At 41.7% G+C, this 14,263-nt stretch overlaps 1 protein-coding gene across 11 annotated transcripts in view; it reads right to left on the reverse strand.

Annotated features, from left to right (window-relative positions):
* ESYT2 (extended synaptotagmin 2) overlaps nucleotides 1–14,263 on the reverse strand; it is a 101,378-nt gene that overhangs the window by 20,250 nt on the left and 66,865 nt on the right. For 4 of the 11 annotated variants that reach the window (XM_045388048.2, XM_074036502.1, XM_074036501.1 and 1 more), the window contains exons 9-13: nucleotides 13,935–14,111; nucleotides 12,246–12,328; nucleotides 10,842–10,890; nucleotides 9,406–9,495; nucleotides 8,832–8,927 (exon numbers count right to left, since the gene is read on the reverse strand). In XM_045388048.2, the coding sequence (XP_045243983.2) occupies nucleotides 8,832–8,927; nucleotides 9,406–9,495; nucleotides 10,842–10,890; nucleotides 12,246–12,328; nucleotides 13,935–14,111 (495 nt within the window). Of the gene's footprint in view, nucleotides 1–1,935; nucleotides 1,999–6,774; nucleotides 6,877–8,831; nucleotides 8,928–9,405; nucleotides 9,496–10,841; nucleotides 10,891–12,245; nucleotides 12,329–13,934; nucleotides 14,112–14,263 lie in introns of all 11 variants that reach the window. The other 7 variants (XM_045388046.2, XM_065542857.2, XM_065542858.2 and 4 more) reach the window with 3 other exon arrangements.

Consider the following 14,263-nt stretch of genomic DNA (forward strand, 5'->3'; position numbering starts at 1 on the left):
GGAGGCTGTGTCCCCTCCGGCCGGAGCCACAGGTAGCTCATGGCAGACCCCCAGACCAGAACCCCCTGACTTCAGGGGAGATGAACTACTGCTACTTCTAAGTCAGTTCTATTGTCACAGATACAGAAGCAAAGGCTGCTCCTTAACTAATAATATAAACACTTCATCTCTGAAAAAGTGGTCACCTGTTCCTAGAGATTGACTGCATCTTGTCAATTTTAAAACGGATACTTTTTTCCCCCCAACTTTCTAACATCTCTAAAAACAGAATGAATCTTAAATCGATAATATACACCTTTCTGGGGAGGCTGGCAGTAGTGAGAGCTGTCGCTGCCCTAACCAATTTATTTTGCTTCTATTTGCTGTTTATACCTGTCAGTGATATGATAAAACTATTTATCCTAAGCCTAAAATTCTCCAAGTATAAAATAAACACTGTCAAAACTTAACGGCATTTAAAATCTTAGTGGTTCATAAAAGAATGATGTATCTTAAAATGGATGATGTTTTCAATTCTATGAAATAAGGTTAAATCATTAAGTTTTCTACTACAGTGCAATATTCAAAATACATCAGCACAAGTCAAAGGGACAAAGTATAATAAAAATATAAGGGTTAAGTCAGACTGTCTTGAACTTAAACCTCAAATCTATTTATCACTTGATTATTGAGACCTAAATACTGCATCTATCTGAACCTCAGTTTGCATGTTTACACAATGGGCATTTTTTGGAATCTAAATTAGCTGATTTAATAACATATCAATTATAATATAATTATCCTAGCTACACTGGGTGCTTTCGTATGTATTATTTTATTTAATGTATTCGACAATTCCATGAAGAGGATACTACTCCTTCTATCCTACGAATAACACAACAGAGTGGATGAAGTGTCCTGTTGGAGGTCACACTGCTTGCTGAGTAGTTGGGGTGCAATTTAAATACAGTCTGATTTCAGGGCCTTCAGCCTTAACGTTATGTTCTCAGGTAGCAAAGAAGAGTCTTGATGTAATTCCTTCCAATGTTCTGGAGGGCGCAGTTGTTTCAACTACTGTGCTAACTAGTACTCCACAGGAGGAACCTCCAGTAACCCACACCTTATCTCCCTGGAGCAGGACAAAGTGAGGGTTCGCAAACACCACACTATAAAGCAGACTCTGCCAGTCTCCTGCACTTTTGAAATCTAACTCATTTTTTCCAGATGAGACTGGATAAAAACAGTTCCTGTTTCTTTAGGACAGACAGAATTTTCTTTAAATAATTACATTTAAAATTCTCCACGTCCTCCCAAAATTAAAGCCTAAAATGTTCAAAGAAATTAAAGAAAAAAAAAATAAAACATTAAGTCCTAAGAAAACTTTTTAACAATTTGCCAGAGAACACACATGGATGTCATATTTTAGGGAGTGGAGCTTAGTTTTCAATAGACCTCATTTAATGAAATTGAAAGCTTCTCAAAAGATCTATCACCCAAACCCAGCAGCACCAAAAGCCATGACGTTGGTGACTCAGAGACGACCCTAACTCAACATATTGGAAGAGGTGATATTAAAATGCATATTCACAGTTCACAAGGCATACCTTTAAGTCATGATTTAAACATCAGTTAAGATTTTAAGTAGAACTTCTATATCACAATTTTCACAAATTCGAATCCAATTAAAATAGATATTTAAATCACCTTAGAGTTGCCTAAGGCCAACAGGAAAATAATCTAATTTGTCGTACAGTACTTTATAAAATTTACCTTCAAAGCTGACTTAAATTAGTTCTAACTACTAATTATTGGATAACAAAAGTAAGGTCTCTTCCACTAGACAATTAGTTACTATATAAATATGGGAGGTAATTTGCCAATAAACTTATGAGACAAAGTATCATCTCTTTCAATATGTTTTCATTAACTCTGTGACCTGAAGGGAAAACAGTTTACCTTTAAAGCTCTCTGAACTGCGGTCTTCTTCAAGACATCAGGGTTAAATTCTAATGGGTTACTCTTTCAAGTCAGAAGAAAACGAATACGCCAAGGGTTAATAAAACATGCAATGAAGTTTATGTAAGGTTAAAGACATGAGAATTTATGGGAATAAACAACAAAAATCTTTAAACAAAACCACTAGAATTACACAAACAACCAAACGCCATCTATAAAATTCCTTATGCCCAAGACTTTATCTTAGAATGAACCTTTAATCCATGAATATCAAAAGACAGCTCCTTATCCCCTACGACTAATATTCTTTTACTACACCCACCCTCTTGATTCTTTGTGATTTCAAAAATACAAGAGTGGGACTTTAGGAAAGGGTTCTATTTACTATTCTCTGCTGAATAAACCCCTAAAATGCCAATCATAATGAAAGGTTTTATTTGAAGCACAATCAATGGGCCACAGCCACCCAAGTCACTCTCAGGCCAGGTCAGGTCCTGGAACAGCTGCTGAGATGCAGCTTCCCAGCCACGCCCAGCAGAGGAGCTACTCCTCTCTGCTCCTTGTCCTTTTCAGGGGTAGAAGTCAGGCTGGCTGCATCCCCACAGAAGCTTCTTGGGCTCTAAATATAGTCCTATGATTATGGGTTTTATGTTTACTTTTATTGATTTTTTTTTCCAATTTGTTAGTTTCTTGCCCTCAAAAGGACAAGACTGAGTTGTTTTGCAAGCTCCTTCTAGGACTAGTATTCAAGATTAAAGAATTTATCATTTTAGTTGTAATTAACTTCAAACTTGTGACAAGCTGAACTGAATGTTTAATTTTTTTTTTTTTTTTTGCTAAGCAAAAGATTTTATAATGAAGAAAGATGAATAACTAGCCTCTCAATCTTCCATGACTGGCAGGCTGGGCCAGGAGAGAAGATGGAACATGTGGCCAGGCAGGAATTTACATGACCCTAAAGCTGCTGGTGGAGCTCTCAAAAGTCCCTGGATCTACTGTGTCCATATCTGGGTGGAGCCTGGACAAGCGCATCCTTCACACACTTCCCAGGGGCTCATACACAATGAGGATGGGAACTCTGCTGCCCAGAAGGACTCACATTCTTCAGATATACTACAAACCCTTCCTGAAGCTCACTTTTGGATAGATATGGCCTGTACCAAAGACACTTATTATTCTAACATGCATCAAGTAAAGTAAAACAAGGAGAGAGGCTGTGGCGTGTAGGTAGGGGTTGCAGGAGAAGCTGTGTAAGGTGGTGGACAGCTGTGTGGCTCTGGGGATGAGGCAGACTAGATCACGCAAGTGCTTCAGGCAGGTGCCCTCTCGGGAGGCCTCTGGAGTTACCCATCTTGCAGCCATGGGCCACTCACCATCAGGAAGCAGTGGGAGCCACCTGTGTTTTTTGTTTTGTTATTTATTTATTTATTTTTTTAAGATGGAGTCTTGCTCTGTCACCAGGCTGGAGTGCAGTGGCGCCATCTTGGCTCACTGCAACCTCCACCTCCCGGGTTCAAGCGATTCTCCTGCCTCAGCCTCCCAAGTAACTGGGACTACAGGCACGCGCCACCACACCCGGATAATTTTTTGTATTTTTTTATTTTTTTTTTAGTAGAGATGGGGTTTCACCATGTTGGCCAGGATGGTCTTAATCTCCTGACCTCGTGATCCACCCACCTCAGCCTCCCAAAGTGCTGGGATTACAGGTGTGAGCCACCATGCCCAGCCTTTTTTTTTTTTTTTTTTTTTTTTTTTAAATGACAGCCAAAATAACTTGCACAAAGCTCCTAACATCATTAGGCCTGGGGCCTCCACAGTGGTGGCTATTATCCAGCTAGCACTGTTATGTTTAAGGCATCAGTGCAAATACCACTCATCTCAGATGAATTCCATATACAGACTGATGAATCTATAAACTTAATAAAGTGACAATAAATGCACTTTGCGCTAGGGTGGAGTGGACAGGAGGCGCCAAGCACCCAAACTCTGGGCCCACGCTGAGTTCCAATCCCAGCTCTGCCACGCACTGACCCCGTACCTGGGAATCTCTAGTCTGTGTCATCTGGGTTCTTGGTGTCTTAATTTCCTTATCTGTAAAGTGATAATGAGGGTCTGGGGATTAAACATGTAGCACCCTGGGACCCCTGCCTGGCTCCTGGAAAGTGCTCAGTAAGTATGCTGTCATATCAGGCTTAAGATGCCAAAGCTGGCTACCATAAGTCAGAGAAAGTCCTTCTTGTTCAAGCCTGAAATTAAAACCCAGGATTTCATCAAAAGAAGGAGGGCAAAGAGTCCACACTATGAAGAGGTCGTTTCCAGCCTGGGAGAAATTCCTGTTGTCCTAAGTTTGCAGATGGGGATCGCTGGTGGTAATGCACTCCTGGAAGTGGGATTCAAGGTGCTTTTGAGCAGGTAGGAAGTAAGACAGCACTGGGTTGGTAGCCATCAAAGCCTTCACCAGTGACAGCAAGGGTCTCAGCCCTCTGGGGAAAACTGGGGAAGCACTGATCTGGCTTCATGTTGAAACCCAATGGGTGGAGAAAAAGTTCAAATTTGTTTTACAGAACATCTTAGGTGATGCATATGTTCTAATAAGGAAGTACACTGTGCAACTTGGATAATGCCGCAGGAAAGCTGATTTTGGTAACCCTCCTGATACGAGGTCAGAGATATTTCCTTTCTGCAAAAGGAAGCGGTTGCAGAATGGGAAAAAGCAACTTGGAAAAGCTATTGGAGATAAACTAACAGTTTACACAGTGGAGCTATCTTGTCATGTTTATACTAGTCTATGATGAAATTTTCTGCTATCACCAGAAGCAAAAAATTATTTTCTTAAAAGTAACAGAATATGCTGCTATTATGTACCGCTGACCTCATTTTGACTTTAAAAAGGCCTTAGACATATATGAGTAGACAGCCAGAGAGACCACAAGGTTACCATTTACTATTGGTGTGACTCTGAACAGCTTACCTAACCCTTCAGGGTCTTGATTTTCCTCATCTGTAAGATAGGGCAAAATACCTGTTCTTCCAATGAGAAGACTTGGACACGGGGCAGGGAACATCACATACTGGGGGCTGTCAGGGGGTGGGGGGCTGGGGGAGGGATAGCATCAGGAGAAATACCTAATGTAAATGATGAGTTGTAAACCAACATGGCACATGTATACCTATGAATTGAACCTGCACGTTGCGCACACGTACCCTAGAATTTAAAAGTAAAATTTAAATAAATAAATAAACAAAATACCTGCTCTTCAAGTTTTGCCCCTTACTCTCCCCCTACTTTAAAAAATAAGAATAGGCCGGGCGCGGTGGCTCATGCCTGCAATCCCAGCACTCTGGGAGGCCAAGGCGGGTGGATCACGAGGTCAGGAGATCGAGACCATCCTGGCTAACACGGTGAAACACTGTCTCTACTAAAAATACAAAAAATTAGTCAGGCATGGTGGTGGGTGCCTGTAGTCCCAGCTACTCGGGAGACTGAGGCAGGAGAATGGCGTGAACCTGGGAGGCGGAGCCTTGCAGTGAGCCGAGATTGCGCCACTGCACTCCAGTCTGGGCAACAGAGCGAGACTCCGTCTCAAAAAAAAAAAAAAAAAAAAGAAAGAATAAACTGAGAATGCATAGGGAAATCCTTTGGAAATAGAAATGAAAACTCTACAAAAATGCAAAGCGCTATCAATACTCTATTAAAGGACAACTGGGCTGTAAGAATCTCACTGTCGATTGGATGAAGTCTGACCTTCTAGGCTAATGACTAAGACGCTGTGGCCCCCTGTGGCTCTGAAGCAGGTGAAAACGGCTCTCTACTGAAAACACAGAGAACAGAACAGGAATCCAGACATACAGACCACAGGCAACATATAATGAGATGGGAACAAAGATACACTTAATTATCCACTCCGGGAAGTTCTTTATGTGTCTTAAAAGAAAGTGAATCACAAACTTAATATAGTTTTCTCCTCCCTTAGGAGCTCTGGGTAAACCATGTGAGTGAAGGCAAATTTTTATTTAAAAAATGGGTGAATTTCTATCTTCACGTGACCATCCCCAAGTGAACTGAGAGTTGATTACACAGCAGGGTTTTCAAAGAAGGCCCTAGTTCCGACTCTTGCGTGTTTGATCAGGAAGGGATAGCAGGCCAGGCATGGTGGCTCACACTTGTAATCCCAGCACTTTGAGAGGCTGAGGCGGGTAGATTGCCTAAGGTCAGGAGTTGGAGAATAGCCTGGCCAATATGGTGAAACCCCGTCTCTACTAAAAATACAAAAATTAGCCAGGCGTGGTGGTTCGTGCCTGTAATCCCAGTTACTTGGGAGTCTGAGGCAGGAGAATCACTTGAACCTGAGAGGTGGAGGTTGCAGTGAGCCGAGACTGCGCCACTGCACTCCAGCCTGGGCAAGAAGAGCAAAACTTCATCTCAAAAAAAAAAAGGAGGGGATAGTAGATTTTAAAACAGTTTTGTGAAAGTTTACCAAAAAATTTACATCTCACATTGAGATGAACCACAAGAAAATGAATTTTAATCATTATGGCTTCATTTCTTCCTCAGGAGAGGTTTTTTTTTAACGAGCCAGCAGCAGCTGAGGAATGGAGGACCGCTTCTCTACTTGCCACGGTTGTTCATCTCATGGTCAGATGTTCTCTCCAATGTTACAACAGTGTTACAGTTCATAAAACAAGCACAAAATAAATAAATACACAATAATTAAAATCATGCAAGAAAATAAAAGCATGCGACATCAGTCCACCGCCAGCCAACTGCGTTAGAAGTTCCAGTCCACATTCTGGCAGTTTCCAAACAGACAAAGGAAGAAAGAACCCCGGAGGACTCACAAATAGTGCTCTATAGACTGAGGCGGTATTTTCACAAAACACTAGTCCCGACGCTCGCCTCTCTTTTAAGTAGCCACACCCAAAGTTTCCCTCGTAGATGCTCTTAGGGCAGTGGAGCCAGGGGAGAAAGCAGAGAATGGTGGATTGTAGTCAATGAGAGCACCAGGAGCACCACAGACAGTGCAGAGGCAGAGCCAAAGAACCCCACAGCTCGCGGGACGCCCCTTAATCCAGCGCTGGGCACGCCACGGCTCTGCAAAGATCCTTTGCCTCTGACGGCCACAGCACATTCCATGCACAAAGTGCCCTTTTAACAGAAGATCAATACATTCTCTTTGGGTTGTTTTTGTTTTGTTTTGTTTTTTTGCTTATGTGACATTATTCAAATTTCAATTTAATGTGACAAAACGCACAGTTCTAAAGAGGCCTAATCCTTTGTAGCCAATTTACTGATGCTATTCTCTCTACCCTAACATAGAAACACTTCCACCAGGCATTACGGAAGCCTTTACAACAAACATTACCATGGCTAAAAGCAACAATTCTACTGTATAGAAATTCTGTGGAAAGATTAAATACGTAATGAAATAACTTTTTCCAAATTGAAATCGTAACAGATAAAGTCACAGACTTTAGACTGGAAGACTGATCAAATACCAAGGTAAATACTTTAAGAGAAATATAAGAATTCTTTTAGGAAGTTAAAATCGGTCAAGAAAGCTTCATTGAAATAAACAGTGCAATTATATACAATTACATACAACAAAGAGTACAATCACATCACATCCTCCCAGTATAAGTGATCAATCATATCTTAATTGTACATCATTTTAAATAAAATGCACTGGTGCACAAATATTTACTTCATTTCTGTGCAAAGCTCAAGGAAATGCACAGTTCTCAGAACGTGGAAGGTGCTGGAGGAAGCCAAGGGTGTGCATCTCGTGAACTATGGAGTGTAGTCTGACCACGGCAAGGCAAGACTACAGGGGACTGAAAGGCTGATAACTTAGGTCCAGGGTGTGTGTTGAGAAGGGAGTTAAACTCTTCTTTGCCTTCTTGTCTATCTCCCTGTAAACACTGACAAAGGGAGACAAGACACAGGAAGACAATTTATGTACAAATGCACTTGGGGGATGAGTATTTACTGTAGAGAGGCATTATGCAATAGACAACTTGGGGAGGAAAGAAACTTCTGCACTGGTGGCAACAGTCTTTCTTCCAACAAAAGTGGCTGTGGACATGATGAAATAAAGACTGAGTGCCTACTCAACAAGTGTATGGGCACTCCAAAATCATCAAACAGGATGACATGACTAAGGACCACACCACTATCCTCACTAGCAGGGTTGAAGGTAGGATGACGGGAGAACACACTATACCTCACAAGATTGAATTAGCAAGATCTTCCTTCTCCGTGGTTACAGTTATTACCTATAAAATGATATTTTACAGTTTTTCTCCACGAATGAACAATTCTGATACAAACAAAAGTATATGCTTCTAGGCAGAGTGTCTTGTATCTGGCAGTAGGTCATTCCGAGACATGGCTTCCTTTTGTTCTGCAAGAAACATCCCAGGCACCCAGAGGCCGGCTCGCTCGTACAGCAGCACCGTTCTGCCACCTAATGTTTACCTCAGGGATTGCCAAGGCCCAGCAGCTCACGCACGGCCCTGCGACAGCCAGGATGAGTCTGGATTTTGTAATCAGAGCTGCTTCATTTTATTCCCATTCCAAATAGAGACAATTTCCATCCTAAGGCAACCAAGTTTTAATACTTAGTGATTTTCTAAGGAGTTATCTTCTCCTCTTAACCACTATTCATCTTCTTTTCCTATATACTGGATAAATCCAGCTAAATGTATAAACAGAAATGTATGTACTCCCAGAGCAAACACTAACTTCTCCCTCTCCACTGCCACTCTCCTGCACTTGGATGTGAAGTGAAAACACACGACGAGAACAGGTGACACAGAGTGCTGCCAAAGCAGTGGTTACGAGCAAGAGCAGTTGCTGGGAAATAAGCACCCAAAGGTGTTACCACTGTGTTACCTACCGGAAGGTTCCTTGCTGAATCCAAGTACAAGATCAGCAATGCAGAAGAAAGACCATTGTTGGCTTGGTCTTTGTCAGCTCTGATGTCTGTTAGCACCTAAAAGGATAGGAAAAAAGCCTTAGCAGCCATGTTTCCACAGGATTAGAGACCGTTTCTGTCTGATTGTATCATGTTGATTACGCTAAAAATAAGAAAGGTGAGAAACCATCCAATCCATGCAATAGAGACAGAACTAAAACAATAAATACCTTTTAAATAACAAGACTATTATTCCATATGTAAGTCAATTAAATGAAGCACTCAGGTGATTTCTGGCTCTACAAATCCCTGCACTTTAACAAGCACAAAACCGAAGATCTGATAAAACAGGCATGAATGACCTATACATTTCATTTCTAAAATTCCATTATCTTTAATTTATCCCTGATACTACTGTACTGACTTAATACACAATAAGGAAAATTACTGCTATAACTGCTAAAAAAATCAAGTAGCAACACAACTGAAAGAGACCGATCTCAGTTATGAGGAGTAGTTGGTTAGGTAGTTTTCAAGAGAACACACTCCACAGCACCTTATCGAGGTTTGATGCATTTGGCATTAACGTGAGCCACTCCAGTCTCAAGTGTAGCTTCCCCTTGGGAACCTCGTCCAGAGTGAACCACTGAAGAGAAAAAATGTTTATGTTCAGCAAAAGTTCTGAATCAAAAATCCAAATTAAACTCAGTCTCTACAAATGTTCCATGCTGCTCACTAACCGTGAGGCATCCACAGTTCTCAGTAACATGAAGGCTGAGCCTCACCATATCCAGCTCTACGCTGTGGGTGCCAGTGACCGCACGTTTGGAGGTGATGACAGCAGCAGGGGTGAGCAGACCATTCTAAGTGCTTTACACGCACCAACCCCTCGACCCCAACGGAAACCCTAAGCAAGTACTAGTATCATTCCTAGTTTACACATAAGAATTCAAATGTTTTCCAGCACTATCTAGAGATAGTAAAGTCTTGTATGAATAGACTTCTTTTTTTTGAGATGGGGTCTTGCTATGTTGCCCAGGCTGGGCTCAAGTGATCCTCCTGCCTCAGCCTCCCCCACAGCTGGGACCACAGGCCTACGCCTGTGTCTGCAGGCAAGCATGCTCCACCAATGGCATTTAATGGAATGTACAGGACAAGAGATAATACAACATTGATTCCAAATACTGAATTTCAGTATCAAACGATTTAATCTGCTTGTTCTAATTCATCACTCTATACTAATAAAATAGTATACTCTTGTATCAGCTTAAAAGTCACAAAATAATTAATCAAAGATGCTCCTCAAACGCTAAGTGATAGACGCCATGAGCAGGACTATCCATCCAGTGCCTGGCACACTCAGGAAAACAAGATGTCATGGCCAATGAATGCTGAACACTCAAGGCAGGGAAACGTGTGATTATGAAAGCAGCAGAATTTAACATTTTTGTTTAATTTTTCTTCACTTATCTAAATCTTACCCATCTTTTAGAAGCCACCACAAATGTTTTCTTTTTGATTCTTTTTATTCTGATAGCAATAAAATGGTGGAAATCGAGTCTCCTTGCCATGAATTCCCACTGTCTCTACAGGCATCTCTCACGAGAGACGCCTCACTGGCCGCACTGTGCCTTCTCCAACCACCTGAAAATCTCCATCACTAGGGGGCATCTTGCACATCCCTGCCCTTACTCCTGCAGGGAATTGCTTGTTTGTCTGCAATAACGTCAGTTTATGCTTCATATCCGTAAGGATTCCCAGCATATGGTAGGTACTCAACACGCACCTGAATGGACTCTTAAATTTCCTTCTTTCATTTGGTATTTCTAAAAGGCCTAAATTCTTAGTATTTGTGACGTAAATGCCGTTCATGTCATACTAATTAGGATTCCTGCACTGTGTGATGGTGAAGGGGTGGTTCGTGGCCGCTCCGGCACAGGGCAGGGACTCAGTCAACAACTGTCAATAAACCAACACTCCAGGGAAACTTACTTCATCTAAAAGGCGCTCCTTTTCAACTTCAATGAGATCAATCATAAGACTATAAAAATAACAATACGACAACTTTAGAACATAGAAACACATTTCTTACGGAAACAACTTTAGAACATAGAAACACATTTCTTCCTGAAACAACCTTAAGCATTTGTCTATGAACAAGCACTCCAGAAATGCAACAAAACGCTAATAATTTATCAAGGAACAGACTATTCTTCCACAAGCTTCCTCCAGCTCACCCCCAGTGTCAGGAGAGTAAGAGTGAGGTGGAGTTTCTGTGAGCTCAGAATACTGAGTTTGACCCAGCTGAGGTTAGAGTTGTAAAACAAAAACACAAACAACTCATCTTCCCTACAATGTTATATGCATCAAAAAATGTTAAAAGCATCTCAACCCTCTTATTTTATACATCCTCTCGGTAGGGTTGTGTGTTACTGTGGATTCCTCACTTGCACAGTGAATGCTAACCTCACCTTCCCCTACCCTTGCTTCAGGCTCTAGACCCACGTTGCACCGAGCCCAGTGGACGCCCTTGCATCGAGCCCGATGGACGCCCTCACTCGGTGCGTCCGAGAGGAGGCCCATTCCAGTTCCCCTAAACCTCCTGTACTTCCAAGATTGGCACCACCCGAGGATGCCAGATACAACTAGATGGCACCTGATCTATCCCTGTCCGGCTTAAAATCTCTCAACTGTTCCTAGTTGTCCTAGGAAGTCTTATGAACTCTGAAGTCAGGCCATAACATGCAAGGCCATTCTTCATGAGGTATGAACCTCTCCAATGTATTCTATCCTGCATCTTTGTTGCCACAATTAATTCAGTCAAATAGTAACTTAATTAGGTTAAATTAGAAATAATTGATATTATTAACAAATGGTGGTCAAACAACCATTTTAAAAGTTTATTTTTAAAGCCATACTAGTTGTTCAATTGAAGTGAACAAATCAATATTTATTTTCCCAATGTGAATTACTATATCCTGAAAAAATTAATCCAGCAACTCAAAAAACTTAAAAAACCCATTTTTGCAATCTGGAAGAGAACTCTCCACTAGAACTCAGCACGGGGGAGGTTCTGCACGTAGCTATTAAGCCTTGTAAAGAAAGACAGTGCCCCTCAGAAAGAGTTTTTAATTTATTTAACTTTAATTAACTTAAGGCTAGTGGCTGCTGTAATGGACAGCACAGATCTAGCAGATTCACTTCTCTTAAATGTGAAACTTTTAGGAATCAAAATGTTTTAAGAAATCCAAGGTGAAACAATTGTTGTATCTAAGAACCATTTAATGAATATATAACAAGCATATAAATGTATTTTAAAACATATTTTTGATTATTTAAAAAAAAAAAAAACCGACCCCATGCCCTCCTCCAATAATCACGAAGGGTTTTAATTACCTTCCTAAAAAGTCATCCTTGTCTGGGTCTTCATCAAAGAGCTCAATCTCTAATTCCTGTCCAGGATGTTCGTACACTAAAGCCTAAAACATCAATGGTGAGTAGTTAAGCGCATTTTTACTAATAGAGTCATACACGGAGTATGATGACTGATGACTGTGGTAAATATGACCATGTACTTTTCTCTCGTGGTAAATCCTTATTTATTTATTTATTTATTTTTGGAGATGGAGTGTCGCTCTGTCGCCCAGGCTGGAGTGCAGTGGCACAATCTCGGCACACTGCAACCTCCGCCTCCCGGGTTCAAGCGATTCTCCTGCCTCAGCCTCCCGAGCAGCTGGGATTACAGCATGTGCCACCACATCCAGCTTATTTTTGTACTTTTAGTAGAGACAGGGTTTCACCATGTTGGCCAGGCTGGTCTCGAACTCTTGACCTTCAATGATCCACCCACCTCGGCCTCCCAAAGTGTTGGGATTACCAGTGTGAGCCACTGCACCCAGCCAGTAAATTCTTTTTAGAACACTTATTTTTTTATTGTCAAGTCACACACACTTCTTGATGCGGGAGGTCACTGAAACACCTGCCACACAGTAACAGTCTACTATGCTTGTTTCTAGGGATCCCGGACCGTGTCTACTGCGCTTGTTTCTAGGGATCCCGGACCGTGTCTACTGCGCTTGTTTCTAGGGATCCCGGACTGTGTCTACAGCGCTTGTTTCTAGGGATCCCGGATTGTGTCTCAATAGGTCAAGTTCAATCACTCCAAAACAAGGTCATGGTATGTCACCACAAGCTTGGTGCAAGGCAAGAGACAGACCAAAGATCCAAGACACATCGCTCTAGTCCTGAAGTGGCTCCACTCAGATGCTATCTTGGAATAACCACAAGTTGTCTGCTTAGCACCACTCAGGGTAAGAAACTGGCAAGAGACCAGACTGACAAAGGAGTCAGGGAGAGGAAACCAGTGGAGTATAAACCGTACGACTGTCCTGAAGGGCAATTCTACAGATGTATCAGTCCTTTAAAAACTGGTGAAGTGTAAATCACGCGACTATCCTGAAGGGTAATTCTACAGATATTTCAGTCCTTTAAAAATGCATAACTCTTGATCCAGCAATTTCACTTTAAAGAGCTTTTATCTGGGGAAAACTTGGCTGAGTGAAGAAAGAGACACTCACATTCTACTTGTACAGCACTGTTTGTAATGCCGACCTGAATGCCCTAGGCCTCTCTGGGTAAACAGATGAAGGTGTCTATTCAACGGAATGGTTATTAAAAATCATGTAGATCTCTATTCATTGACATGTGAAGATGTCCTAATTTTTAAAAAAACTTGCAAGGAGGTATATAACTAACCTCATTTTTGTGTTTACTGCATTAATAACTGCACATAACATTTTATACTTAGAAAGACAAGCTACTCACGTTATGAAAAATATTTTGCTGATCATTTAGTATGATAGCATTACATAATTAAGGTTTAAAACATTACCTGTTGACATGACAAGAATGTTGTGTAGTAGGGAGAGAAGGTACGACACTTTTTAAATTTGAGAAATTAAGGAACATTGAAATGATGGCCTAAATTAGCCACAGTCCCACATGACCATGCTGGAATGAGAGCTTGGCCACCCCGCTCAGGGCTCAGCCCACCGCCCCAGCGACACAGCGGACACGACACCCTACCTCATAGACTTCATTCCACTTTGGACTGAGGTTCTCCTTGATGACTTTGCTTTGGAAGATTTGGTTGCCAACTCTAATGATTCCATAGGGGTCTGACTTTCCTTTGACAAGTCCCTTAAGGTAAGTGTCTTTCCCCTGAAGGTCCTGAGCTTCAATAAAATGTATCCTTAGAACACCCTGAAAAGAAGAACAAACTGAAGTTTAGACCCTTGGCTGGCTCGTTTAACTGGCGTGGAAGATAGCTACGTGTCTGGCTCTGTCTCAAGAACTGGGCATGCAGAGGGAACAAAGACCCTCCTCTGGTGCCGATTACGTCCCAGCAGCAGGGA

The sequence above is a fragment of the Macaca fascicularis genome, chromosome 3 (assembly GCF_037993035.2).
Source record: "Macaca fascicularis isolate 582-1 chromosome 3, T2T-MFA8v1.1".
In the NCBI taxonomy this organism is placed as follows: domain Eukaryota; kingdom Metazoa; phylum Chordata; class Mammalia; order Primates; family Cercopithecidae; genus Macaca; species Macaca fascicularis.